Here is a 23,648-nt window from a genome sequence, read left to right as displayed (position 1 = left end):
TTGAGTTTTAAAATACCACCATAAATCACTGCAGTGATTTTGCCACATTTCCGAGAAAAGCTTTTAAACTTACCACTGTTAAACCTCATGCTGTGAACAGCAAGATAAGAAACTCCTCAAATAGGCAAAGGAGCACATAAAGAACATTGCCTCATTTGAAGATGAGACCTCCTTGCTAGCTGTGGTAATGGAAGTGTCCGGTTCTGTATGAGAAGCAGTGAAGCTGGGAGAGTGAGTTGCCAGCATTTTTAAGTCTCAGTGCTCTCTGTTTATCTTTGCCCCTTCCCCTTTTTGCATCTGTCAATCTCTGGTAATTTTCTCCATGCGAGCACTGCCTCCTGTGTGTTTTGTGTTTATTACAAGATTCTCAATGGGCACATCTCCTTACTGGGAAAACTGGTGTCAAAAGCTTGTTCTGTCTTTCATGGTGTTCACATAGACAAGGTCAGCTCTGCTCTAACTAGAACTGTAGGAGGGTTATAAATCTCCAAGAGCTGTTTGGTCTACTAAATAACGGTGGGATTTGCTTTTTAGATGTGAGCAAAACTCCTTTTATGGCTATAGTAAGAGAATTACAATTCTGGATCACATGAAGATACCCTGAAGGTCATGAAACAGCCAGGTGTTCTGGGACTTCTAATTCCATTTCCAGTCAGAAAACACTTTATCTGAAAATAAGAAAGAAAGGTATCAGACAAGGAATTGATTTGATCCACAGCTACCTCTCACCTGACAGAACTGGTATGATTGCTGTCCTTGACCTGAGCTAGCCTACGTACATAAGGTCTCCCTCTGATCCTAGAGGATGAGACTCCACGACCTGTAACAACACACAAGTGGCAGTGTGGGCTCAAGGTACTATAGGCTCAATCTTCCTTTCTCTCTTTTCCTTCACCCCATCCTCATCTCTGGGTACTCACTCCCACCAGCTATGTTAGGATAAGCATACCTTACATTTGGGTGGAGGACAAGGCCTCTGCAAGGAGCATGCTTTATACCCTTCTGTTGACCTACCAAAACTTAATGGCAATAGGTGTTTTTGGACTATTAGCACAATATCAGAGCATGACACCGGGAGTATAGTCCCGATTCTGCCATTACTTTTCTGCTTTATTTTTCTCTCCTTTGCTGTGAGATATGGTATATAGTGTATTTATCTGTGACCTAAATATAAGCATACAAAACCTTTGAGTTTTTTAATTGAACTGCATCGCACAGTAATGAAGCATCATCTGGTGAGGAAAACAGTAATGATGAAGTACTTCTCTTGCTGTAAAATGCATGAGGTGTGTTTGGGAAACATGACTTCTTCCAAGCTGAGTTGTCCCTGTTCCATTAATTCTGTCATGCTAATGCTGCCTTCTTTACATATGTGGAGAGGCAGTTAAAGATTGCTCATTTTCTGGTTTTATTTTGTTCTTCCTTTCTTTGTTTTGCTAGTGGGCAAATCCATGTAAAAGCTTACATGCATATCCAACATAGTTTCCATGTGCGTGGTTGAACTCCTCACCATGCCAGGCTGTTGTTTTGCCACTCTTATCTGTGCATCTTCCATTTCTAAAGGAGGGTGCCTGCCAGGCTCCAAAGGGCTTTCAAATGTTTTTATATAAAAAATTTCTACTGCAGGAGAATTTTAATTATCCTCCATCTCAGTGAGCATTTTACAGTGCATTTGTTCTCAAGCAACTAACACAAGAATACACAGGATTTACCAATCAAGATTATACCTGCCTGGGAATTTAAGAATCCAGTTTGTCTAGAGCACAAGCCATTGCTTCCAGAGGCTGCAGGCAGAATACCTAATTCATTAGAGGGCTTCAGATGTTATCTCTGAGTCAAAGTAAATGGAAGCTGACATTATGATAAGAAATTATCCTCTTCTGGTAGCTTTGTATGATGCACAGCAACACTGAGCAATTAATCCAAATTAGCTGTTGAAGGTTTTAAAATTGAAAACCTGACATTTTACCAGATTTATATTCAAATCTTTTGGACTTGTAATTGAGCTTACATGCTCAGAGGAATAAAATGTCTCAGCCAAGTAAATAATTGTACAAGTGTCTATTGTCATAGTACTTATTTTGGTCCTCCAGCTTTCTCCTACTGCATCTGTTAGAAATGTCATCTTCTGAGCAGTGAACTTTCTTCTTTCGAAGCGTGATGCTTTTTTTAAAGGGGAAAATAAGAGTGGGATCATGTGGAGTGCCGGAGGGAAGCCCAGTTAAAATAGCTAAGAATGTAAAGTGCAAGAAAATTACAGGAGAAATGCAAGACAGTTATATAATTACCTGCATTTGTAAATAGTGTCTGTATCATGGAGATTTCATTAGGGGATATATATACACATACCTACAGTTGCATAGTTATCACACACTGCAATTTTCCTCTGTGCACGTACTTAGATAAGATTTACTTAACTGGTATGAGTGGATACCCTATGGCCCTTTCTGCACCCTGATGACTTTACATGCTGGGTATGTGACACTGGTCACTCCTAATTGGTGACCTGTTTCTGCTCCAGGTGTCTTTAAACTTGGTGTACAGTTTGTTCGTGAAATGCCTGTGATTCTCTGTGCTTTTCTGTGTGCCAGAGCTGTATGAGGGAGGAGGCTGGAACTAAACATCTTGCAGGGTTTGCTCAGAAAGATCAGTTTATTTCTGTGCTTACAGATTTAAACAAGAGAGAAAAGAAGCTTGACCATCTCCTCTGCACCTCAGTGAGCTCCAGTGAAAAACCTGCCATCCCAGGGCAACTGTCACATGTTTCAGTGCCCTGGCATATCTGTGTGTCCAGTGCTGATGGCTTTCATAGTCAAGATACATGCAAAAGTTTCCAGAGCAAAAGAATGCTTGATAATTAACAGCACCGTAGTGTGTTTTTATTTTCCCATAGTAAATAATTGTTTAAAATCTTCTCAATATTCAAAAGCAAGTCAAAAACCTTGCAAGCTGGTAAATGTATCTGATATGAGCCTGTTTTACCTGTCTTCTCCCTCCAGAGCTGGACAGCATTGAAGAGCTAGAGAAGAAGCGTATCTGTAGGATTGTCACAAAGGATTTCCCTCAGTACTTTGCAGTGGTGTCCCGAATCAAACAGGACAGCAACCTCATTGGACCTGAGGGAGGTGTGCTGAGCAGCACGACGGTGCCACGTGTCCAGGCATCCTTCCCTGAGGGTGCTCTAACCAAAAGAATCCGCGTGGGACTCCAGGTAAGGGTGCCCTCATCTTCTTGTCGCCTGTGCGCACTCTGTGCTCCCCTGGTGTGGGTAAAGCTCAGTCCTCCACTCTGTGGCAGTAACCCAGCTCCTCTTATTGTTACCTGGTATATCACTGAGTATCTGAAGGATGGAGAGAAAAGGCAAAGGTATGGAGCCACAAGTCTCAGTGACAGTTCCCTATGAGCTGCATAGCTGCTCTGTGGTCCAATCTCCTGTGGCTAAGCAGCAGCTATATACATCCTGTATAAATCCACTATAGCTTAGGACCTTCGCTTCTGCTGTTTCTAGCAATGGATGGAATCTGGAAGGAGCAAATAGCTTGAACTGTCCTTGAACAAACTGTTTGAAAAGTGGATACCTTGTAGAATATCTGTTTTTATTGAATTTTGTTGATTATTGCTTGAAATTCCTTAATAACCTGGTGAGTGTGATGGGCTCATGATGCTGGTTTGAATCCTAGTACTAGGTATTCACAGAATCACAGGATTGCGGTGGTTGGAAGGGGCCTCAAGACGTGTCAATACATTGTGTAGTTTAAATAATGCAGCAAGCTGCAGTTCAGTCTGACTGAAATAGGGACTTTATTTAAAAAAGCAATTGCAAAAACCCATGTCTGTTAGTTTTGAGTTCAAACCGTACATAACAAAAACTGCTAAAATTCTACAGTGTTTCTTCCCACACTGGTTCTTCTTTTCTTCCTATAAAGTTAAGAAAATTCTGAAGGCACAAAAATGGAGGTGAAAAGTCTGAAAATCACTTATAGCTCAGCTTAAGGCAACTATTTTGTATTCTGCATAAATTTGACTCAAATATTTCTTTACTAATAATTGATAGCAAAACAGCATAGGAAGCACTGAGGACAGAGGCAAAACAGGAGTACATGGTGTTCTTTTTGTGCATGGATTTGTGCCCTGCAGAGATGTGAGAACTGTTCTGCATCTGAGACAGTGTGTTTAATCCTCACCTCTTAAGACTCTGCTAACAAAATACAGCTTTTCTTGCATTTTGAAGTTTTCTGTGATGTCACTCATTGCTGTGAATTTCAAACAAGCAAGCACTGGAAACCTCTCAGCAAAAACTACAGACAACCCTCTGAGATTTATAGCGTTTATAAACAAGTAAGCTCTTAGGAAATCATAAGTGGGCTTTTAAGAATAATACTGAAGTATGCATTGTACTGATAATCACACATGAGAGCTATAAGAGAAGATAGTCTAGGGAAAGTTGAAATAATTGAAAGAAAATGAAGTTATGTGTTGTAGAATAGTTCTGCATGTGTACAGTGAATTTGTAGCTCTTGCTTAAACTGTTTTCTCTGTGTTGACAGGCTCAACCAGTTCCAGAGGAGATTGTTAAAAAAATCCTTGGAAACAAAGCAACTTTCAGTCCCATTGTCACTGTGGAACCAAGAAGAAGGAAATTTCATAAGCCAATAACCATGACAATTCCTGTGCCACCTCCATCAGGAGAAGGTGTAACCAATGGGTATAAAGGAGACACAACGCCCAGCCTTCGTCTTTTATGTAGCATTACAGGTTAGACAAAATCATGCTCTTTGCAAAGGTTTCTGTGACAGCAGTGCCTCTGTACTCACTCATATAGTATCATCATCATCACAGTATCACAGTCTCGTGCGGGTTGGAAGGGACCTTAGAGATCATTGAGTCCAACCCCCGGGATTCGAGCCTCCTGTGTAGCAGAGCGGCACTTCTACCACTTGTGCCACAGGGGATTCGAACCCTGTATAAGCTGTGTTTTCCAGTGTGGGGAGGTTGGTTGGTCCAGTAGATTTTAGATCAGTTCCTCTGGACAAAGCCAGCTCAGGCCACCTGAAAGCTTCTCACTTGTTTCCTAGGCTTTTAGTCTTGTTTAATGCTGTTTTAAAAGAACTCTGGACAACAGATATTAAATCCTCTTTTATATTTAGCTAGTACAATGAATTTCAACCCTGACCGTTACATATGGTTATCAGTAAATTAGTTTGCCAAAGTAATTCTGGCCTAACTGATATCAAAGAGAGAGTTTTGTTCTTGACTGTAGGGAATGTACCTTGCTGACATCACACCATTTCCTAGTATGTAACATACATTAAATCTGTAACATGTAGTTCACCTGTTGGGAAACGTGATAGTCTATACTGTCATTTGCTGCATGAATCAAAATTTTTTGATAGGAATGTTCCCATGTAGTCTACATGAGCTTGATGTTTGAAAGAAAATATCTCTGTGGTTTATATTTACATAGGAGGTACTTCACCTGCACAGTGGGAGGACATCACAGGCACGACTCCACTGACATTTTCTAATGATTGTGTCTCCTTCACAACCAATGTTTCAGCCAGGTAAGATAGCAGAGCTTGTCAAACACAGCCTGGGAATAGTGTTCCATGATCAACAGAGCCGGCATTGTTGTGAGAATGGGAGGGAAGGGGTTATTTACGATGATGGTGGGTTTGGTATTTTCCACCCCCCACACACACTTTCTCCTTTTTACAAGACTGATGAAGCGATAATGGACCAGATGCTTCTTTGTCATTGTCTATCAGCATACCAGGCACTTATGGTTGCAAATGAGGTTTTGTCTTGGCCTTTTCTGCTGGGGAGATGTCTGCTGGCAGTCACACATGCTGTTTTGCTAAAGGTTGCAGTGCCACACATGGGTTTGTTTTTTGCAAACAGCAACAGAAGAGGAAAGTTTTAAATGGTCATTCAGTAAAATAATATGGAGGACTCATGAAAGTATATTAGCTTAAAACGTAAAAGGGATTCAGTTTCTGGTCCTTGGCTTTTTAGTTGAAGACTGTGAAATTACTTTCACAAATATCTTTTGTGGGAAAAAAAATAAATCAAAGTTTTAAATGAATTGCAATGGATGTAGTGAATTTGCATGATGTCTGGAGACATGCAGTACAAATCACACATCCTAGCAGAGAAAATTTGCATGCCAGGTAGAGTTTATCATTTTGTTAATAGCATTTGCATTTACAGAGAGCTTTATATAGGGAGCAAATGGCTGAACAAACCAAATGGATTAGGACTGTAATATTGAGGGAAGAGTTGTATGAACTACAGATGAAAATATTTCTAAGTTTTATCAAAGTAGTTTCCAAGCTCTTAATCTTACAAGGAGGAAACTATAGTATTATGTCTCTGAGAAACTTCACTGTGGGCTTATTTTCAGTCAGTCTAGGTGGGAAATATGATTTTGTTGTATTTATGTGTTACCAAACAAACTGTTTTAGTGAAGATTTCGTAACAGTCAAATGTACAGAGAAGCACCAGCAAGTTGCAATATACATAGCATGTGGTCACAAAGTATAAACAGTTTACAAAATACAGACATAAAAAGGGACAAGTAAAAATATGAACCTTTCACTGCTAGGTATTTGTGGTTTTGAATGTTTAAAGCTCTATTCAAAATAGAAGAAGAATCACAGATTTGGGATATCTACTGGGACATGCAGAACAGACAGAAAATCATAGGTCATGGTTTCTTTTTAAAGGCTTGATCAATGTTTGAACATAATAAAAAAGTTGATTTAACTGTTTTCTTTTTCCCATTCAGATTTTGGCTTGCAGACTGCCATCAAGTAATGGAGACTGTTGGGCTGGCAACACAGCTTTATAGAGAACTAATATGCGTTCCTTATATGGCAAAGTTTGTTATATTTGCCAAGATGAATGACCCTGTGGAATCCAATTTGCGTTGCTTCTGCATGACTGATGACAAAGTGGACAAAACTTTGGAGCAACAAGAGAATTTTGAAGAAGTTGCAAGAAGCAAAGACATTGAGGTATACTTCTTACAGCTGGCTTCCCTCCTTGTGAACAGATAGCATGTTTTACAAATAGCAGTAGGTCCTGCAAAAGCCACTGTATACTCAGTTAAATAAAGATTCATGGCAAGACTACATCAAAAAAGTTTATTGAGATGACATCAAGAGAGAGTAAGCGGAGGAAGCGTGAGGATGTGCCCCAAATGGATGCTGGTCTGTGGTGGGTTTTGTACCTGTTGTATCAAGTAACTTAAGGTTTTCCGGAAAACTGACCTTCATTTCTTTCTCACCGCTATGACAGATGTTGTTACAGGTAGAGCTGGTCTGTGGTGAATACTTTGGCACCAAGACAGTGTTTCTTGAAGAAAAGAAACACGTAGCAGTTTCTCAAACTGCCAGCACTCAAAATACCTTGCAGTAATGCACAGCGACTTTCTGATTTGTCATTGAATTTCATCTGAATAGGGGCTTATGCTAAACTGAGAAACTGTGGTGGGGGAAATAATGCTAAATTTACTTACATGGATCTACTACAAAAAGAGATTTTATTGACTTTTATTACTTTGATAGGTCCTGGAAGGAAAGCCTATTTACGTTGATTGCTATGGAAATCTTGCCCCTTTGACTAAAGGAGGACAGCAGCTTGTTTTTAATTTTTACGCTTTCAAAGAAAATAGACTGCCATTCTCTATCAAGGTAAAAGCAAAACAAGGCAACTAATTCTGCTGAGGTCTTTATTTTTCCCATGATAACACTTTTTCAGCCACATAGGACTAACCTGCCCCGAGGATTTGGGTGTCATTGTTTAATATGTGAATAGTGTTGAGATGATGCTTTGCATGAAGCCACAAAAGAGTTGCTGACAGGGCTGGGACCAGGCAACCCATGATAAGGACTCTCAGACTTCTAACAAAACCGCATGAGTTAGACCTCCACAACAGCAGTATTAGATCACTGTGTCCCAGAGACTGAGAAGAGATACAGCAGAACAATCCCCAAAATATGCAGGCAAACTCTTTACCTCTAATTCACCACAAAAGGATCCAAGCTTTAGTTAGCCTTGATGTTTTTGTGAGGAAAAAAAAAAATAAATATATTTAAACAGATAGGGTTTTGAACACAAGTGAAAAATGAAGGTGAGGTGAAAATGTTCTCATTTTTATACTAGAATATTACTATTTGGTTGAACTCACCCAGCATCTTTTCATACATGAATTTCAGGAGCTTATTCAGAGATCTTCTGGCTGATGTAACTTATTTATGGTAATTCTTATTCTCTTGCTGACAGAGGAGACAGCCCCAGCTCGATCTAGACTCATTAGATAGGTTCTTGTGAAAGGACAGTCTGAGGAAACCCTTCAGAAACCTCTCTTAGATTTGTGAATTACTGCAAACTACTAACATTTACTTTCTAGGTGAGAGACACCAGCCAAGAACCCTGTGGTCGATTATCATTTTTGAAAGAACCAAAGACTACCAAAGGACTGCCACAAACAGCTGTTTGCAACTTGAATATCACTTTGCCAGCACACAAAAAGGTATTTGTTAGGAAACATTGTCCTTAGAGTTGATTTGATTTTATTTTTGCTCTTTCAGTCTTTGTCTTTTTTCTGCTAGTGATAAAGAAAACTTGTGAAATGCCAGTCGTGAGAATGCTTTGGAATATGGTTAAGACTTTTTACATTTATGTTTTATTGTTTTCCTGTATGTAGAACACTTTTAAAGTCTGTTGTTACTGTGGTGTCAAGTTCCAGTATTATTTATGATTCTGTTTGCAGCTCATGCTTCGGCCTGCCAGTCATAGGTTTATGCTTTCAATAATGTCACATTAATTTGCAGTAGATGTAAGTTTTATTTTTGTGTGTGTGTTGGCATTTTGGATTTGCTTTGCCTTATAAATCAGCTTGCATTTTGTGCTCCCAATTTGGTCCTTTTCATATCCTGATATTCTTTTCCCTGCTGTCCATTATAATATTCCTTGTCTCTGCAATGCATCTTGGGACCAAAAGGAAACAGAGTCAGATCAAGATGATGAGGTAATATAAACACTGTCTTCTGTTTTTATTTTCTTCAGATTTAGTGAAGAATAGTAAATATGTTATAGAAAAAAAAAATAATAACTATGGCACTGAAGTAATACTTACAGAATAACCATTTCCTCAACATCTTATATTCTCTTGCAAAACAGTTTCACAGACGTAGAAAACGGACTATATGTGATGAAAATAATCTACATGTTGAATAACAGTAACCTAACATTTAACTAACTTTCTTCTGGGAAAAAAAATGGCATAATTACAAGGTAGTGACCAAGTCTGTTTTTGGCCAAATCAGAAGGAGTTTACTAGGTGTGATTTTTAGCTCTTGGAATAATACTGCCAGTGTTTTGATAACTTGTGTATCTGAGAAGGTACTAAAAACAATAGCCTATAGTACCTAAGTCACTCTGAAAGTAATGCCTCCTGTTTATTTCCACGGAAACGACAATGGCTATGAAGAACACAATAACACTATTTGATAGAGAAAAACCTGGGCTACAAAACATACTTTTTCAACACAGTCATCACCAGTTTGCCATCAATGACCAAGAGCCTACATGCTGCTCTTATAAAAATCTACAGTACTGGAGGTGAGCAGCTGATTCATAGCTGTTATGACAGCATTGTTGCTAGAAAAATGTTACTCATGCAGTCCATCTTTCATGGGCCCAAACAGATGGAAGTCAGAAAGCACCAAATCTAGACTATACAGTGGGTGCGGTTGGACATTCCAGCCTAGATTGGCAATGTGCTTCATGATCTTCAAACCAGTACGGCGCTTGTCATTATTGTGTTGCAAGAGAAAGGTTGTCCTCTGACCTGACACTGGGAGTTTGAGTGTGCAGCTTAGTCAGTGTTGTAATACAGCAGTGAGAGTTGATAGTTAGTCTGAGTTCCAGAAAATCCAGAAGGATCACTTCTTTCCTATTGCAAAAGACAGTGAGCTGCAACTTGAACTTTTTGTTCAATGGGAATTCACATGTTGCCACTCCGTGGATCGGCATTTTGAGTACAGCTTGTAGTGGTGATGCTGTATCTTGTCACCAATTACAACGTGATCCAGGCAATTGTCACCTTCAGCCTTGTATTGGTTGAATAGGTCCTGACAAACTTTCATACTCTGGTTTTTCTGTTCTCATGTGTGTATTCATGGGACTCACCTGGCACAAGCTTTACAGTATTCCAATGTTGCCACCATAATTTCCAGTGCATTTAAGTTGATATGCAGCTCTGTATGCAGTTCCTTGGTTGTAATCCACTGATCTGTGCACATGAGCTCAATTAGACGCTCGTCATTTTGTGACGTGACAGCGGTGTGTGGTCATCTGGAATATGTTTTGTTTTTCACAATGCTGTCACCGTTGCTGAAATGCGCCACTCACCACCTCACAGTGCTCACGTGCGCTGTTTGGTCTCCATAAATATTCAGAAAGCATCAAAGAATGTGAATGGATGCCATTGTTTCCACATGGAAGAATTCAGTGATACGCCTTTGTTTCATACACACTTTGATGTCAGATGACTGCCTATCTGCTGTCATCTGTTATATCACAACAGAATACTGGTGGGAAGGTTCATCCTCTACTATTGTCCCACCAGCATCCACATCTGATGTCATGGGCCAATGTAATGAAATAGGAGGCATTAGTTTTGGAGCAGAGCTCCTATTTTATTTCTGAAAATAAAATAAAAAAAGCAAAATAACCAAGAGCAATTCCTAGATATTGTGTATAAATCTAATTTCAAATAAACCTTAAATATTTGCAGCATAGAAAAGCCCAGTTTGACAGAAACTGCCATGTCTGATTATAAGGAAGTTGATTGGGTTTTACTCTTTTAAGAGAGCAATAATTGAGATCACCTTAAGAAAGAAACCACACAACATACATCCCTTCTACTTAGCAGCAAACCTTTTTTCTCTTCCAGTAGAAAACAAAGTGCAGCAGCCATCTGCTGACCACAGCAGAAATCAAACACTCCTTATTATGTTAAAAAATAATGACTCCAACTATATCACATTGCCCCCACAGGGTTTGATCCTAGTGAACTCTTATATAGCTAAAACAATTTTTCTTTCTAAACAAATCTTTCTAAACAATTAACTGATTTCTAAAGGACTTCTGATATTGAAGACATCACACTAGCAGCTATGCCATTGAATGCAGTTACTTAACAATGCACTTACTAGTTAATGATAGTAGTCTGCTTTCTAATCTGCATCTTTGCATTTTATGCCTATTAAAAAAAGAAAATCCCCTCCCTTGCCTTTTTTTGTCCTTACTGTATTCACTTAGAAGCCAGTCTACATCATGGTGTATGTGCTTCCAGGACAAATTATTTTGGGGAGAGATATTTGATCAAAGTTGTACTTCTCTGAATGTTGTATGTCTGCATCTGTAGTCTTTTGTGTTGATCTCCTGTTTCCAGTCAAAGGTGGTTTGTTTTACAGAGAATGAAAAATATCATGCCATTTGTAGTAGTGTGAAACAGTGTGCCAAGTGATGGTGGGATAACATAGTATTGAAATACAGTAGGGCAACAACATGAGCTGTCTGTTTTTAAGCTCTTCCAACCTGTAAGCAGAGACATTGAGAAGCAGTGAGTCCATGGGATTATCTCCTAAGGTTGCAGCTTCTTGCCTGCTTTCTCTAGTAGGGTGGTTGTTCGCAGCAAGTCCCTGCCACCTCTGATAGCTATGCTTCCCGCTCCACAACACCTGACACTCATTACATGGCAGACAGGAATGGAGATCGGCTCTGTCCATTTCTCACTGCTTGCCCAAATTTGCCTCCAGCACTCCATCCTGAAGCTGCATGGAGGCATCAGTTATCCCTTGAGGGGATGAGTACTGCAGAATGTCCTATCGTGCTGAGGTTTGGTGATGGTTCGTATGGGGGATGGTACCCAACAGCATTATGTTTTGTTGCAGACGGAGAAAGCTGACCGGCGACAGAACTTTGTCTCCCTTGCTTTACGTAAGCGCTACAGCTATCTGACTGAGCCTGGAATGAGTGAGTTGCTCTTACCAAAATACTAAACCATATATATGTGATTTTTCTTAAGAAGAGACATTTTTTCTATAAACGTTGTATTTGGTGTCACTTTGGAGAAAAAGAAAAACGGGGAAAAAAAACCAAGCAACTATCTGAAACAAAACTGTTGGATGGTCTGTGAAATTTTGTGTTGTGAGAGCTTGAAGAATCCTGACTGGCAAATGGCATGCACTAATTAAGTAAAAATATATATTTTTTAAATGCCTTGTAGTTCCAGACAAATAGGATTACAGATTGCTTTCACAAGCAGTCTATTACTCTTCCCTTTGGGATGTTAGACTGAGCTGCTACACCTTCACATTGCTGATGGGAGTGATATGCAGAAGTTCAGCAAGACTAGAGAATGACGTTCAAATAAGCACTTAAATGTTTAGATGCTTAGCCAAAACAGACTCTCACATATTTTGTATCTCCCTCTTCTTTCTTGTCCTCTTCCCTTGTTCCTTTGTTCCCTGCAGATGCTTTCTATTCCTTGGCACCACATGTCACTTCCTTTTAGACTTGTTCCCCTTCACTAGACCTGTGTCATTGCTTTCCTTCCTCATAAAATACAATATATTTGGCTTAGCTTTTATTCCTTCACCTTCCCTGCCTAAGGTTGACTGCCGTTATTCCCCATTGCCAGACTTTTTCTTATCTGTTTTCTGCCTCCATAACTTCTCAGTTGCTACCCTGCAACAGACCCTTTGGTATAATTCCATAAATCCATAGACAAGCTTCATCTTTTCTTGGGAGTTTCCACTGGATGGCTGCTGTTTAATTGTCCTATAAGATCTGTGGCTTCTTTGGATCAGATGTGCTCCAGAATATATTACACTTCTCAGACCTGGAAGAAGACTTCAAGCATATAACATCTGAAGAAGCTATCAGATCTACTGAGACTTCTTGATGGATTGTTAAGGTATTGTCAAAGGCTTCCTGGGAACCGAGACAGGGAAAACGAAGCTGCTTCAAATAAGTATGATGATTGTCTGTACTGCTTACAACTTTTTCAGGCCTCATTGGGGGAAAAAAAGTCAAAAATATATTCACCAGAGGTTCATTAAGTCTCACTTGCAAAAAGTGGAAGGAAAAAACAAACCCATGTAATGGGCTTTATTCTAAGGAAAATTATGTTGACATAGTAGAAGTCCTTGACCATTCTTTATTCTATCCCATGGGGCAGTGGTTTCTGCTTGTGGCGGTGTGCTACTTAAAAAGAGTATGAATAAATTATTGTATGCACCGGGAAAGATGCATTTCAGTTACCAGCTGCAAGCAAGGAAATGCAGTTTGCTGTACAGAAGGTAGTAAAATCTGTTTTCCGATAAAGTCTCAGATACAGAGGGATGGAAACTGCTAAGGCCAGAAGTGTTCAGAAGCCAAAAAGGGCTGTTTCAATTTAAAAACTTCATTCTTTAGAAACATGCCCTACTCTGAAGCCTGGCAAGATTGTGGGGATTGCTTTGCTATTTCAGAACAGTAAAACTGTCTAGTTTCCTGCTGCTTTGACTTGTGTCATAACGCATTTGTAAATTAGTCCTTTTTGTTTGTACCAGTTCTTCACAGCTGCCATACGGAGCACCAAGAAAACATCTTAGATGTGTCTGACTTTGTGATTTAGGGAGAAAGAGCAGTTAAGAGGGCAGTTTGCTGGTTTGATTGCCTCACAAACCAGTTGCAGCAGGATAGCTCATCACAGCACAGTGGGGTCCCTCTAAAGGCATTTCCAAACACAAACTGCTGAACAAGTTGTTTTGATGTTCGTTATTTTCTGAATGATTTGGGGGTTTTGTTTTTTGGACTTGGGACAGTATGAACTTCTGGTGAATGTCAGCAGCTGCTGCTAATTAATCTTCATAGTAAAGTCTAGTTAATTTAATGGAATACACAGTGTTTTCTTCAGGGGGAAAAAAAGTGTGTTTGTGCTTCAAATTAGAAACTGTGAGGAGAATGGAAAAATTGACTGTTTCTAGAAATAGGCTGTGCCACTCAGGCCTAGTATTCAAGCTCTCTTCAACCTATATTTTCTAATAATGCCATATCACCAGCCATCCACATTGTGTTCTGAGTTTCAATTGGCTTTTGTAGGACCAGCATGCTTCTCCTTGCAGGATATGGACCTGTGGTATATAGAACACTTCTTTACAATTCTGTAAGTGTGTGTGCTTTAACAGCTTAGTATTAGCTTCTTTCACTGTAAGTTACTGTCTATAAGACAGTCCAAATAAGTTTGACAAATCATTACCTTAACTTCAGAGGAAGGTTTGTTAAATAAGTTATTTGGGTATTTTGGCTCAATTTCTAACTCAACTTTAAACAGAGGAGTTTAAAAAAAAAAAAAAAGACAAAAAAGCCTTTTAATTCACTTTCAGTATCAACTCTCTGAATGTTACTGTTGTATCAGAGGATATGTATGCTGTAATGGGATTCCCAGAAATGCTGTGTTCTGGCATGAGTACCTCCCGTGATGCAAAATGTGGTTGATGATTTGGTTTGAAATAGCTGTGAATAAAGCTGAGTGTTCTGGGGGGCGGTAACAGTTGACAGGTTTGGCCTTGCCAGGAATTTTTTGCATAATATATTGTTCTTTGACTGCTTTTCTAATGTTACCTTTTGAGAAATGCAAAGTTGAACAGGTCTGTCTTTGAGCTGATGCAAGAAATCTCCTCAAAAGGTACCAAGACACTACATCTTGTAGAAAAAGTGTACTCTTCTTTTGATGGCCACTTGTGAAATGGTTTTTTAAGACTTACATAATTTGTGCTTAATCCAGCATAAAAATTTATTAATGTGTGCTTGTTTTGACATGATATATTGTGCATGGACAAAAACTGATTCAGTTGCTTTGCTTGCTCACGTTTATCATATATCATACTTCCCGAATTTGATGTATGACATATGCTTCTTAAAATCATTTCATGTAAAGTTTTACTTTGGTTTTACTTCTCTTTTTTTTTTTTTTTTCCCAAACAAAAGGTATATCGCATGAAAAGCAAACGCAAACATTCCTTTCCTTTCTTTATTTTTATTTTTTTATAAAATACAAACTCAGAAAAGCTCTTGCTCTTATTGGCTTTGTGAGTGTGAAGCATATCCGAATTGTGCATGGGAGATATAGATTTGAATTTATTCCAGTTGCTTCACAGTTTGCACATTAATTGCCTGTCACTTAAAGTAATTTTGGGTTGTGCATGAAATAGTTCTGACTGGTTTAAAAAAAAAAAAAAAGAGAGAGATTTTAGCTGTATAATGTCATTTTACACAAGCTTATATTTTGTATAGGTTCAATATCTGAATAGAACAACACAGTCAACAAAAATTATTAATAGGGTAATTCTAGTAGTTGTGCAAATCAAACATACCTGAACAGGCAAAATAGCACTGATCTGAGTATTTCAGAATTAGCACATCAGAAAGTCAATAGGAAGTAAGAGAAGAATCTTGATGTGTTTTTTACTTTTACCTTTTGGATTTCTTCTTTGTGATTTCTGGTCTTCATTATTTGCAAACTCAATTGCTATGTGCTTTCTGTCTTTCATTTCATGTTGCTTTTTGTTTTGGACCAATCGTCAGTACATGGCTCCATTCATATTTATTTCCTTTTTAACTCTTCTTTTGCCTCCTCCATCCTAACTCATGCAAACAGTTGTACTTGCTTTTTGTAATATTACAACGTTTACTGACCAATTTTCTTCTCTGGTCTCTCTGTTTTCCGATCATTTTTGTTGATTTTATGTTTGATTTTAATTTAACAATTTAAGAAACAGTTGAACGGAGTGCAGGAGCAACAAGATCCCTACCTGCTACTTACTCATACAAGCCATTCTTTTCAACACGGCCATATCAGTCATGGACAACAGCTCCAATTACAGTGCCTGGGCAAACCAAATCAGGCTTCACTTCCTTATCAAGCTCTTCCTCTAACACTCCTACAGCTTCCCCATTAAAATCAATATGGTCTGTTTCTTCTGCTTCTCCAATCAAATCCACATTAGGAGCTTCTACCACATCATCAGTTAAATCTGTTAGTGATGTAGCATCTCCGATTAGATCATTTCGGACAATCTCCTCACCAATAAAAACTGTGGTTTCGCAGCCTCCATACAATATGCAGGTTACTTCAGGTTCTTTCGTCAGAGCTCCTGCAGTAACAGAAGCTGCTAGCCTAAAAGGGCTGGCATCCACTACCACATTCCCCCCTCGGACATCTCCTGTGACTACAGCTGGGTCTCTCTTGGAGAGATCATCCATAACCATGACGCCTCCAGCATCCCCCAAATCCAACATTAACATGTACTCTTCAAGTTTGCCTCTTAAATCGGTCATCACATCAGCATCCTCACTTTTATCGTCCCCTCTAAAGTCAGTGGTGTCACCTGCTAAGTCAGCAGTTGATGCTGTTTCATCTTCTAAGGTCATGATGGCCTCGTCTCTCTCGTCGCCAGCAAAACATGTAGCTGGGCACACAGATGTACCATTACTTAATGGGTCTTTGTCACCGCTGAAATACCCATCTTCTTCCAACTTAATAAATGGATCCAAAGCTGCAGCTGTTTTCCAAGACAAGATTGCTGCAGCTGCACATTCTGCAAGTTGTGCTGCTAGCGCAGTTGCTGACACGGCTGAGAGAGTGTTTTCAACTGCTTCAACAATGTCATTTTCTCCACTCAGGTCATTTGTGTCTTCAGCACCATCAGCTTTCCAGTCAATAAGAACTCCTCCTGCAGGTGCTTTGTATACAGCCCTTGGGTCAATATCAGCAACTACCTCATCAGTAACTTCATCAACAATAACAGTGCCGGTATATTCTGTAGTCAATGTTTTGTCTGAACCAGCATTAAAGAAGCTCCCAGAGTCATCTCCACTTACAAAATCAGCTGCTGCGTTACTGTCACCTATTAAAACATTGACTACAGAGGCACGCACGCAACCTCCCTTTAATCGAACTTCATCTCCAATAAAATCATCCTTGTTCTTAGCACCCTCTGCTCTCAAATTGTCCACGCCATCTTCTTTATCCTCCAGTCAGGAGATACTGAAAGATGTTGCTGAAATGAAAGAGGATCTAATAAGAATGACTGCAATATTGCAGACAGATGTCGCAGAGGACAAACCGTTCCATCCCGAGATACCAAAAGAGGGTAGAATTGATGATGAAGAGCCCTTTAAAATTGTTGAGAAAGTAAAAGAGGACTTAGTAAAAGTTAGTGAGATACTGAAAAAAGATGTATGTTTAGAAAGTAAAGGGTCGGCTAAAGTATCTAAAAGCGATCAAGGACATCTCTCTGAGGATGACTGGGTAGAGTTCAGTACAGAGGAGATTGATGAAGCAAGACAGCAAGCTTTGACAAGCCCTCCTATGTCTGTTCCAGAGAAGGCCCAAATTAAAACTAAAACTGTGTCGGAAAAGGATTATAACTTATCAAAAGTTATTGATTACTTAGCAAATGATATCAGTAGCAGTTCATTAACAAACATAAAGTACAAGTTTGAAGAGGGGAAAAAAGAAGGTGAAGAGAGACAAAAACGCATTCTAAAGCCAGCCATTGCTTTGCAGGAACACAAACTCAAAATGCCTCCTGCCTCCATGAGGCCTTCAACATCAGAAAAGGAGTTGTGTAAAATTGCAGATTCCTTTTTTGGAACAGATACAATTTTAGAGTCTCCGGATGACTTTTCTCAACACGATCAAGACAAAAGTCCCTTATCTGACAGTGGCTTTGAAACAAGGAGTGAAAAAACACCTTCTGCCCCTCAAAGTGCTGAAAGCACGGGGCCAAAACCACTTTTCCATGATGTACCCATCCCTCCCGTCATTACAGAAACAAGAACTGAGGTAGTTCATGTTATCCGTAGCTATGAACCGTCATCTGAAGAAATTCCAGAGCAGAAAGCAGAGGAACTACCGGCCGCAAAGCCTGCCCCTGCTTTCATGGAGCTGGAGCAAAAGCCTTCCGGGTCTATTAAAGAGAAGGTTAAAGCCTTTCAAATGAAAGCTAGCAGCAGTGAGGAAGATGACCACAAGTGTGTCCTTAGCAAAGGTGTCCGTGTAAAAGAAGAAACTCATATCACTACGACGACTAGGATGGTTTATCATAAACCTCCATGCACTGAAAGCACGTCAGAAAGAATTGAGGAAACAATGTCTGTTCATGACATAATGAAAGCCTTTCAGTCTGGACGTGACCCTTCCAAAGAACTGGCAGGTCTGTTTGAACATAAATCATCAGTAACAGCCGATGTTAGCAAGTCTGCTGAAACTTCACCGCAACATGCAGAGAAGGACAGCAAAATGAAACCCAAACTGGAGCGAATAATAGAGGTCCATATTGAAAAAGGTAATCAGGCTGAACCTACTGAAGTGATTATTAGAGAAACAAAAAAGCATCCAGAAAAGGAAATGTATGTATATCAGAAAGACTTACCTCGGGGAGATATTAACTTAAAAGAGTTGGAAAAACATGATGCTTTTCCTTGTTCAGATGAACAAGGTCAGCAAGAAGAAGAGGAGCTCACAGCCGAAGAGTCACTTCCTTCTTATCTGGAATCCTCTAGAGTTAACACTCCCGTGTCCCAGGAAGAAGACAGTCGCCCTAGTTCTGCTCAACTCATGTCTGATGACTCTTACAAAACACTGAAGCTTTTGAGTCAGCACTCAATAGAATACCATGATGATGAGTTGTCAGAACTAAGAGGGGAGTCTTACAGGTTTGCTGAGAAAATGCTTCTTTCAGAAAAGCTAGATGTTTCTCAGTCTGATACTGAGGAGTCAGTTACTGATCATGCTCTACCCCTTAGTGCAGAGTTGCAGGGGTCTGATAAACGATGCAGAGAAAAAGTAGCTACTGCCCCTAAAAAAGAGATTCTCTCCAAAATCTATAAAGATGTATCTGAAAATGGTGTGGGTAAAATGTCTAAAGATGATCATTATGATAAAGTGACAGTATTACACTACACTGGAGATGTTAGTAGTCCAAAACATGCGATGTGGATGCGCTTTACTGAGGACAGATTAGACAGAGGTAGAGAAAAGTTGATGTATGAAGACAGGGTGGACAGGACTGTTAAGGAGGCAGAAGAAAAACTGACTGAAGTATCACAGTTTTTTCGGGATAAAACAGAGAAGTTGAATGATGAGCTACAGTCTCCAGAGAAAAAACAGCATAAAAAAAATGGCAAAGAAATACATTCTAGTCAGAGCTCTGCCAGCAGCAGCCCTGAGAAGGTTCTACTATCTGAATTACCAGCGTCTGGTGATGACTGGAGTAAAGCAAAGCAGTTTGCTCGCGATGGGAAATGCTTTCCCAAAGTGGATGAAAGAAAAGTGTCCAGTTTGCCCAGCAGTCCTGAAAAAAGGATATTTGTGCAACCAGCAGAGGACTCTAAACAAACTATGGAACACAAAAGAAGTGCTCAGCAGACTGGAGTATCTGAGGTTTCACAGGCTGGATTTCAGCTGAAGCAATCAAAGCTCAGTTCCATTAGGCTGAAGTTTGAACAAAGTATAAGTCCAAAGAGTAAAGACCCAACTCAAGAAGAAAAAAAAATGGACAGCCAGTCCAAAATTCCGGTAAAGAAGTTGCAAGAAAGTAAGTTACCAGTTTACCAGTTTTATTCTAGAGAGAAACACGCCAAGCAGGTGGAGCTCATTGATGGAAGTGCAGCTTTACAGAAAGAGGTGAAAATACAGGAAGATTTTATCCCAGGTAAAGGAAAAGCTACAGAACAATTTTGTGCTTCAGACACACAAAAGCAAAGAACTGAAACAAGTAAAAGTGTGCCAGAGTACTTTTCAGAACCACAGACGAAAGACCTGGTATACGGCTCAGACTCAACAACGAAGGGACACTGGGACAAAAAAATCTATAGGACGTGGGAAAGTCCTGGAACTTCTAATCATAAAGCGCAAAAAGAGAAGCTTTCACATGTACTGGTTCCAGATACAGTAAAGGAAAACCATGTTGATCACATTGAAGCTGACAAAAAAAGTGAATTTATTACTCTGACAGAGCACAAACTGGCAGCAAATGGCATTCATTCAGAAGAAGTGAAAGAAATGACTGTAAAATCTCCCTCAAAAAAGGTTTTATACAGAGAATTTGTTGTCAGGGAGGGGGAACATAATGGTGAAATAGCTGATAAAATATCCAGAAGGAAAGAAGAAATTTCTGTGTCCCATATTCCAGTCAGGATTGTTGAGGAGAAGAGAACCATGCTTGATGGTGTTTATCAACTTTCAGCTAAAGTATCTCAGTCAGCTGTGATTAAGGAGAAAGTTGAGAGAGAGATAGATTACGTGGAAGATGAGCAAGTAAAGCATTCAGAAATCAGAAGAGTTACCAAGCAGCAGAGCTCGATAGGTCTAAGTCCTTCTGTTGAGGAAACTGAGTTATCCCCTAGCAAATCACCAGATTCTCTAGAATTTAGTCCAGGAAAGGAATCTCCTTCGAGTGAGTTAGTTGACCCTGGTGCCAGTGATTACTTGGATAAAGTTGCACCATTAGTAAGTACTGAGGGAGTGAAAGAAATTAAGACCTTACCTGTTTATGTCAGTTTTGTTCAAGTAGGAAAGCAATATGAGAAAGAGGTGCAACAGGGAAATATTAAAAAAATTGTCAGTCAGGAAAGTAAGACAGTACAAGAGACGAGGGGGACCTTTTACACGACTAGACAGCAAAAGCAACCTCCTTCTCCACAAGGTAGTCCAGAAGATGATACACTAGAACAGGTGTCCTTTATAGATAGCTCTGGCAAAAGTCCTTTAACACCAGAAACACCAAGTTCAGAGGAAGTGAGTTACGAGTTTACGTCTAAAACACCTGACTCACTAATAGCATATATCCCAGGCAAACCCAGTCCTATACCTGAGGTTTCTGAGGAATCAGAGGAGGAAGCAGAGGCTAAGTCAACCTCTGTAAAACAGGCAGAAGTTCAGGAACCACAGACTGACAAATCATTACCTAACCATATAAATAAGGACTCTAACAAAAGACTGAAAGGTAACAGAGTTGCCTACATTGAATTCCCACCTCCACCACCGCTGGATGCAGATCAAGGCGAGTCAGAAAAGAAGCCTCAGTATTCTACTGAGAGTGAAATGGAGATGACGGAAGTGAACCTGCAGGATGAACATGACAAATGTCAACTGGCTGAGCCAGTCATACGAGTACAGCCACCGTCTCCTGTGCCACCGGGAGCAGATGTCAGTGACTCCAGTGACGATGAATCTCTCTATCAACCTGTTCCGCTTAAAAAGTACACATTCAAACTGAAAGAACTGGAAGATGACCAGAAGGAAAGCTCAAAACCCAGAACCCCCGAAAAGATTGAGAAACAGAAAGAGTTAGGACACCCCACTTCTGGGAAACCTAGTGAGTTTGACGTTGGGCTTGATTCACCCCAGAATGATGTAGTGCAAAATGGGAATAATAATGACCAGTCTGTCACAGAGTGTTCCATAGCAACCACTGCAGAATTCTCCCATGATACCGATGCGACTGAGATTGACTCTCTTGACGGTTATGATTTGCAAGATGAAGATGATGGTTTAACTGAGAGTGATTCTAAACTTGCAGGTCCGGCAGTTGAAACCAAAAAGGACGTATGGACTACAGAAGGTATTCTAAAGCAGACTGATCGCTGCTTTAGCCAGAGTAAACTTGAAGTCATTGAGGAGGAAGGCAAGGTAGGCCCCGAAGAAGACAAGGTGCCTTCAAAAGTTCCAGCTTCTGAAAAAGCCGGAGATAAAAGCGAACAGAAGTCAGGGGCGCAGTTTTTCACTTTGGAAGGCAGACACCCTGACAGGACTGTGTTTCCCGATTCATATTTCAGTTACAAAGTAGATGAAGAATTCGCAACACCTTTCAAAACTGTGGCCACTAAGAGTCTAGATTTTGACCCGTGGTCCAATAACCGAGGTGACGACGAAGTGTTTGAGACTAAATCAAGGGATGATGAGGCTAAGCCATTTGGTCTGGCAGTGGAAGACAGATCTCAAGCAACAACACCTGATACAACTCCAGCCAGAACTCCAACAGATGAGAGTACGCCAACTAGCGAGCCCAACCCCTTCCCATTTCATGAAGGGAAGATGTTTGAGATGACTCGCAGTGGTGCAATTGACATGAGCAAGAGGGATTTTGTTGAAGAAAGACTCCAATTTTTTCAGATTGGTGAGCATACTTCTGAAGGGAAGTCAGGGGACAAGGGGGAAGGGGATAAAAGTACAGTCACTGCCATCACACAGCCACAGGCAGGGGACAACACTGTAGAAACAAACCTAGAGAGACCAGTAGAAACACCAGCAGTTGAACATAAGCCCATCATCCAGGCCAGTGGAGATTGCATGGAACAAACACTTGGTAGTAACTCAATGGAAAAGTCATCGGCAGCTGTAAATGCTTCTAAAGTTGATCCCAAATTGCGCACGCCAATTAAAATGGGAATTTCTGCTTCCACCATGACTCTGAAGAAAGATGGTCCTGGCGAAGTGACAGATAAGATAGAAGCTGTGATGCCATGTGGTCAGGGATTAGAAAATGAAACTGTAGCAGTGATTGCGAGTTCAGCTTCTAGCGAGACAAGCTGTAGGCAAACAGAAAACACTGAGTTTCCAAAAGATAATTTTAATAACAACAACAATTTGGATTCATCTGCAGTCTCTACAGATGATATTACCTGTAATGTAGTGCTAAAAGAACATTCGGAACCAAAATGTTCCCTGCAGAAAGCTAACCAAGCAAAAAGCGCTTCAGGAAAAAGTGCAGGGACAACACAAGGACACAGAGTAAGAGAGAAACAAAAAGCACATGGAGAGCAGCAAAAGTCAACAGAGTTGGTAGGGGCTAGAGGAAAATCAAAACTTCCTGTAAAGGCCAGCTCAGTAAAAGAAGCCTTTCCACAAAATAATCTCCAAAGCAATACAGGGAGTAAAGTGAGACAGGCTAGTAAGCCTGACAAAGCAAAACAAGATAATACTCCTCCCTGTCTAGAAGGAAGGTCTAGGATTCCTGTAAAAAATACGCGTAGGAGTAATCTATCTAGAAAACCTCCGGCCCTACCAAAGCAAGAGCAGGTAGAGAAAGAAAAAACAAAACAGCTTCCTTCTAAATTACCAGTAAAGGTAAGATCTACCTCCGTCACAATGGCAACAGTTAAAGTAAAAAAAAGTCAGCTTAGGGAAGTGTGTAAACATTCAATTGAATATTTTAAGGGAATTAGTGGTGAGACGTTAAAGCTTGTGGATCGTCTATCTGATGAAGAGAAAAAGATGCAGTCAGAGGTCTCTGACGATGAAGAAGACAGTACATCAAGGAACACATCACTGTCAGAAGCTACTCAAGTTTACCTGCCTTCCATTACATCGAAGTCTGCTAGAGATATGAGAACAGAGGCAGCATCTATAAAAACAAAGATTGAAAAGGCCGACAGTGAGAGGAGGAGGAGTAAGAGGACTGGTGAGAATGAAGGCAGTCAGGTTTCTGGAGCTCTCATGGCTCACCTCGTGGAGATCAAGCCTAGTTTGTAAAACTTTCAACTTGTTGATCCTAGTGCATGAACTGTTGTGATTGCCTGTGAAG

At 40.1% G+C, this 23,648-nt stretch overlaps 1 protein-coding gene across 1 annotated transcript in view; it reads left to right on the top strand.

Moving 5' to 3' along the window:
• ANK3 (ankyrin 3) overlaps window positions 1-23,648 on the top strand; it is a 192,715-nt gene that overhangs the window by 145,296 nt on the left and 23,771 nt on the right. The window contains exons 29-37 of the mRNA XM_015866239.2: window positions 3,000-3,211; window positions 4,548-4,755; window positions 5,465-5,561; window positions 6,785-7,013; window positions 7,566-7,691; window positions 8,411-8,533; window positions 9,005-9,031; window positions 11,964-12,045; window positions 15,837-23,525. Coding sequence (XP_015721725.1) covers window positions 3,000-3,211; window positions 4,548-4,755; window positions 5,465-5,561; window positions 6,785-7,013; window positions 7,566-7,691; window positions 8,411-8,533; window positions 9,005-9,031; window positions 11,964-12,045; window positions 15,837-23,525 — 8,793 coding nt within the window. The remainder of the gene's footprint in view (window positions 1-2,999; window positions 3,212-4,547; window positions 4,756-5,464; window positions 5,562-6,784; window positions 7,014-7,565; window positions 7,692-8,410; window positions 8,534-9,004; window positions 9,032-11,963; window positions 12,046-15,836; window positions 23,526-23,648) is intronic.

This window comes from Coturnix japonica, chromosome 6 (assembly GCF_001577835.2).
Source record: "Coturnix japonica isolate 7356 chromosome 6, Coturnix japonica 2.1, whole genome shotgun sequence".
Taxonomy (NCBI): domain Eukaryota; kingdom Metazoa; phylum Chordata; class Aves; order Galliformes; family Phasianidae; genus Coturnix; species Coturnix japonica.
The sequence above is the reverse complement of the archived record's forward strand: the minus strand, read 5'-3'. Positions and strand labels throughout refer to the sequence as shown.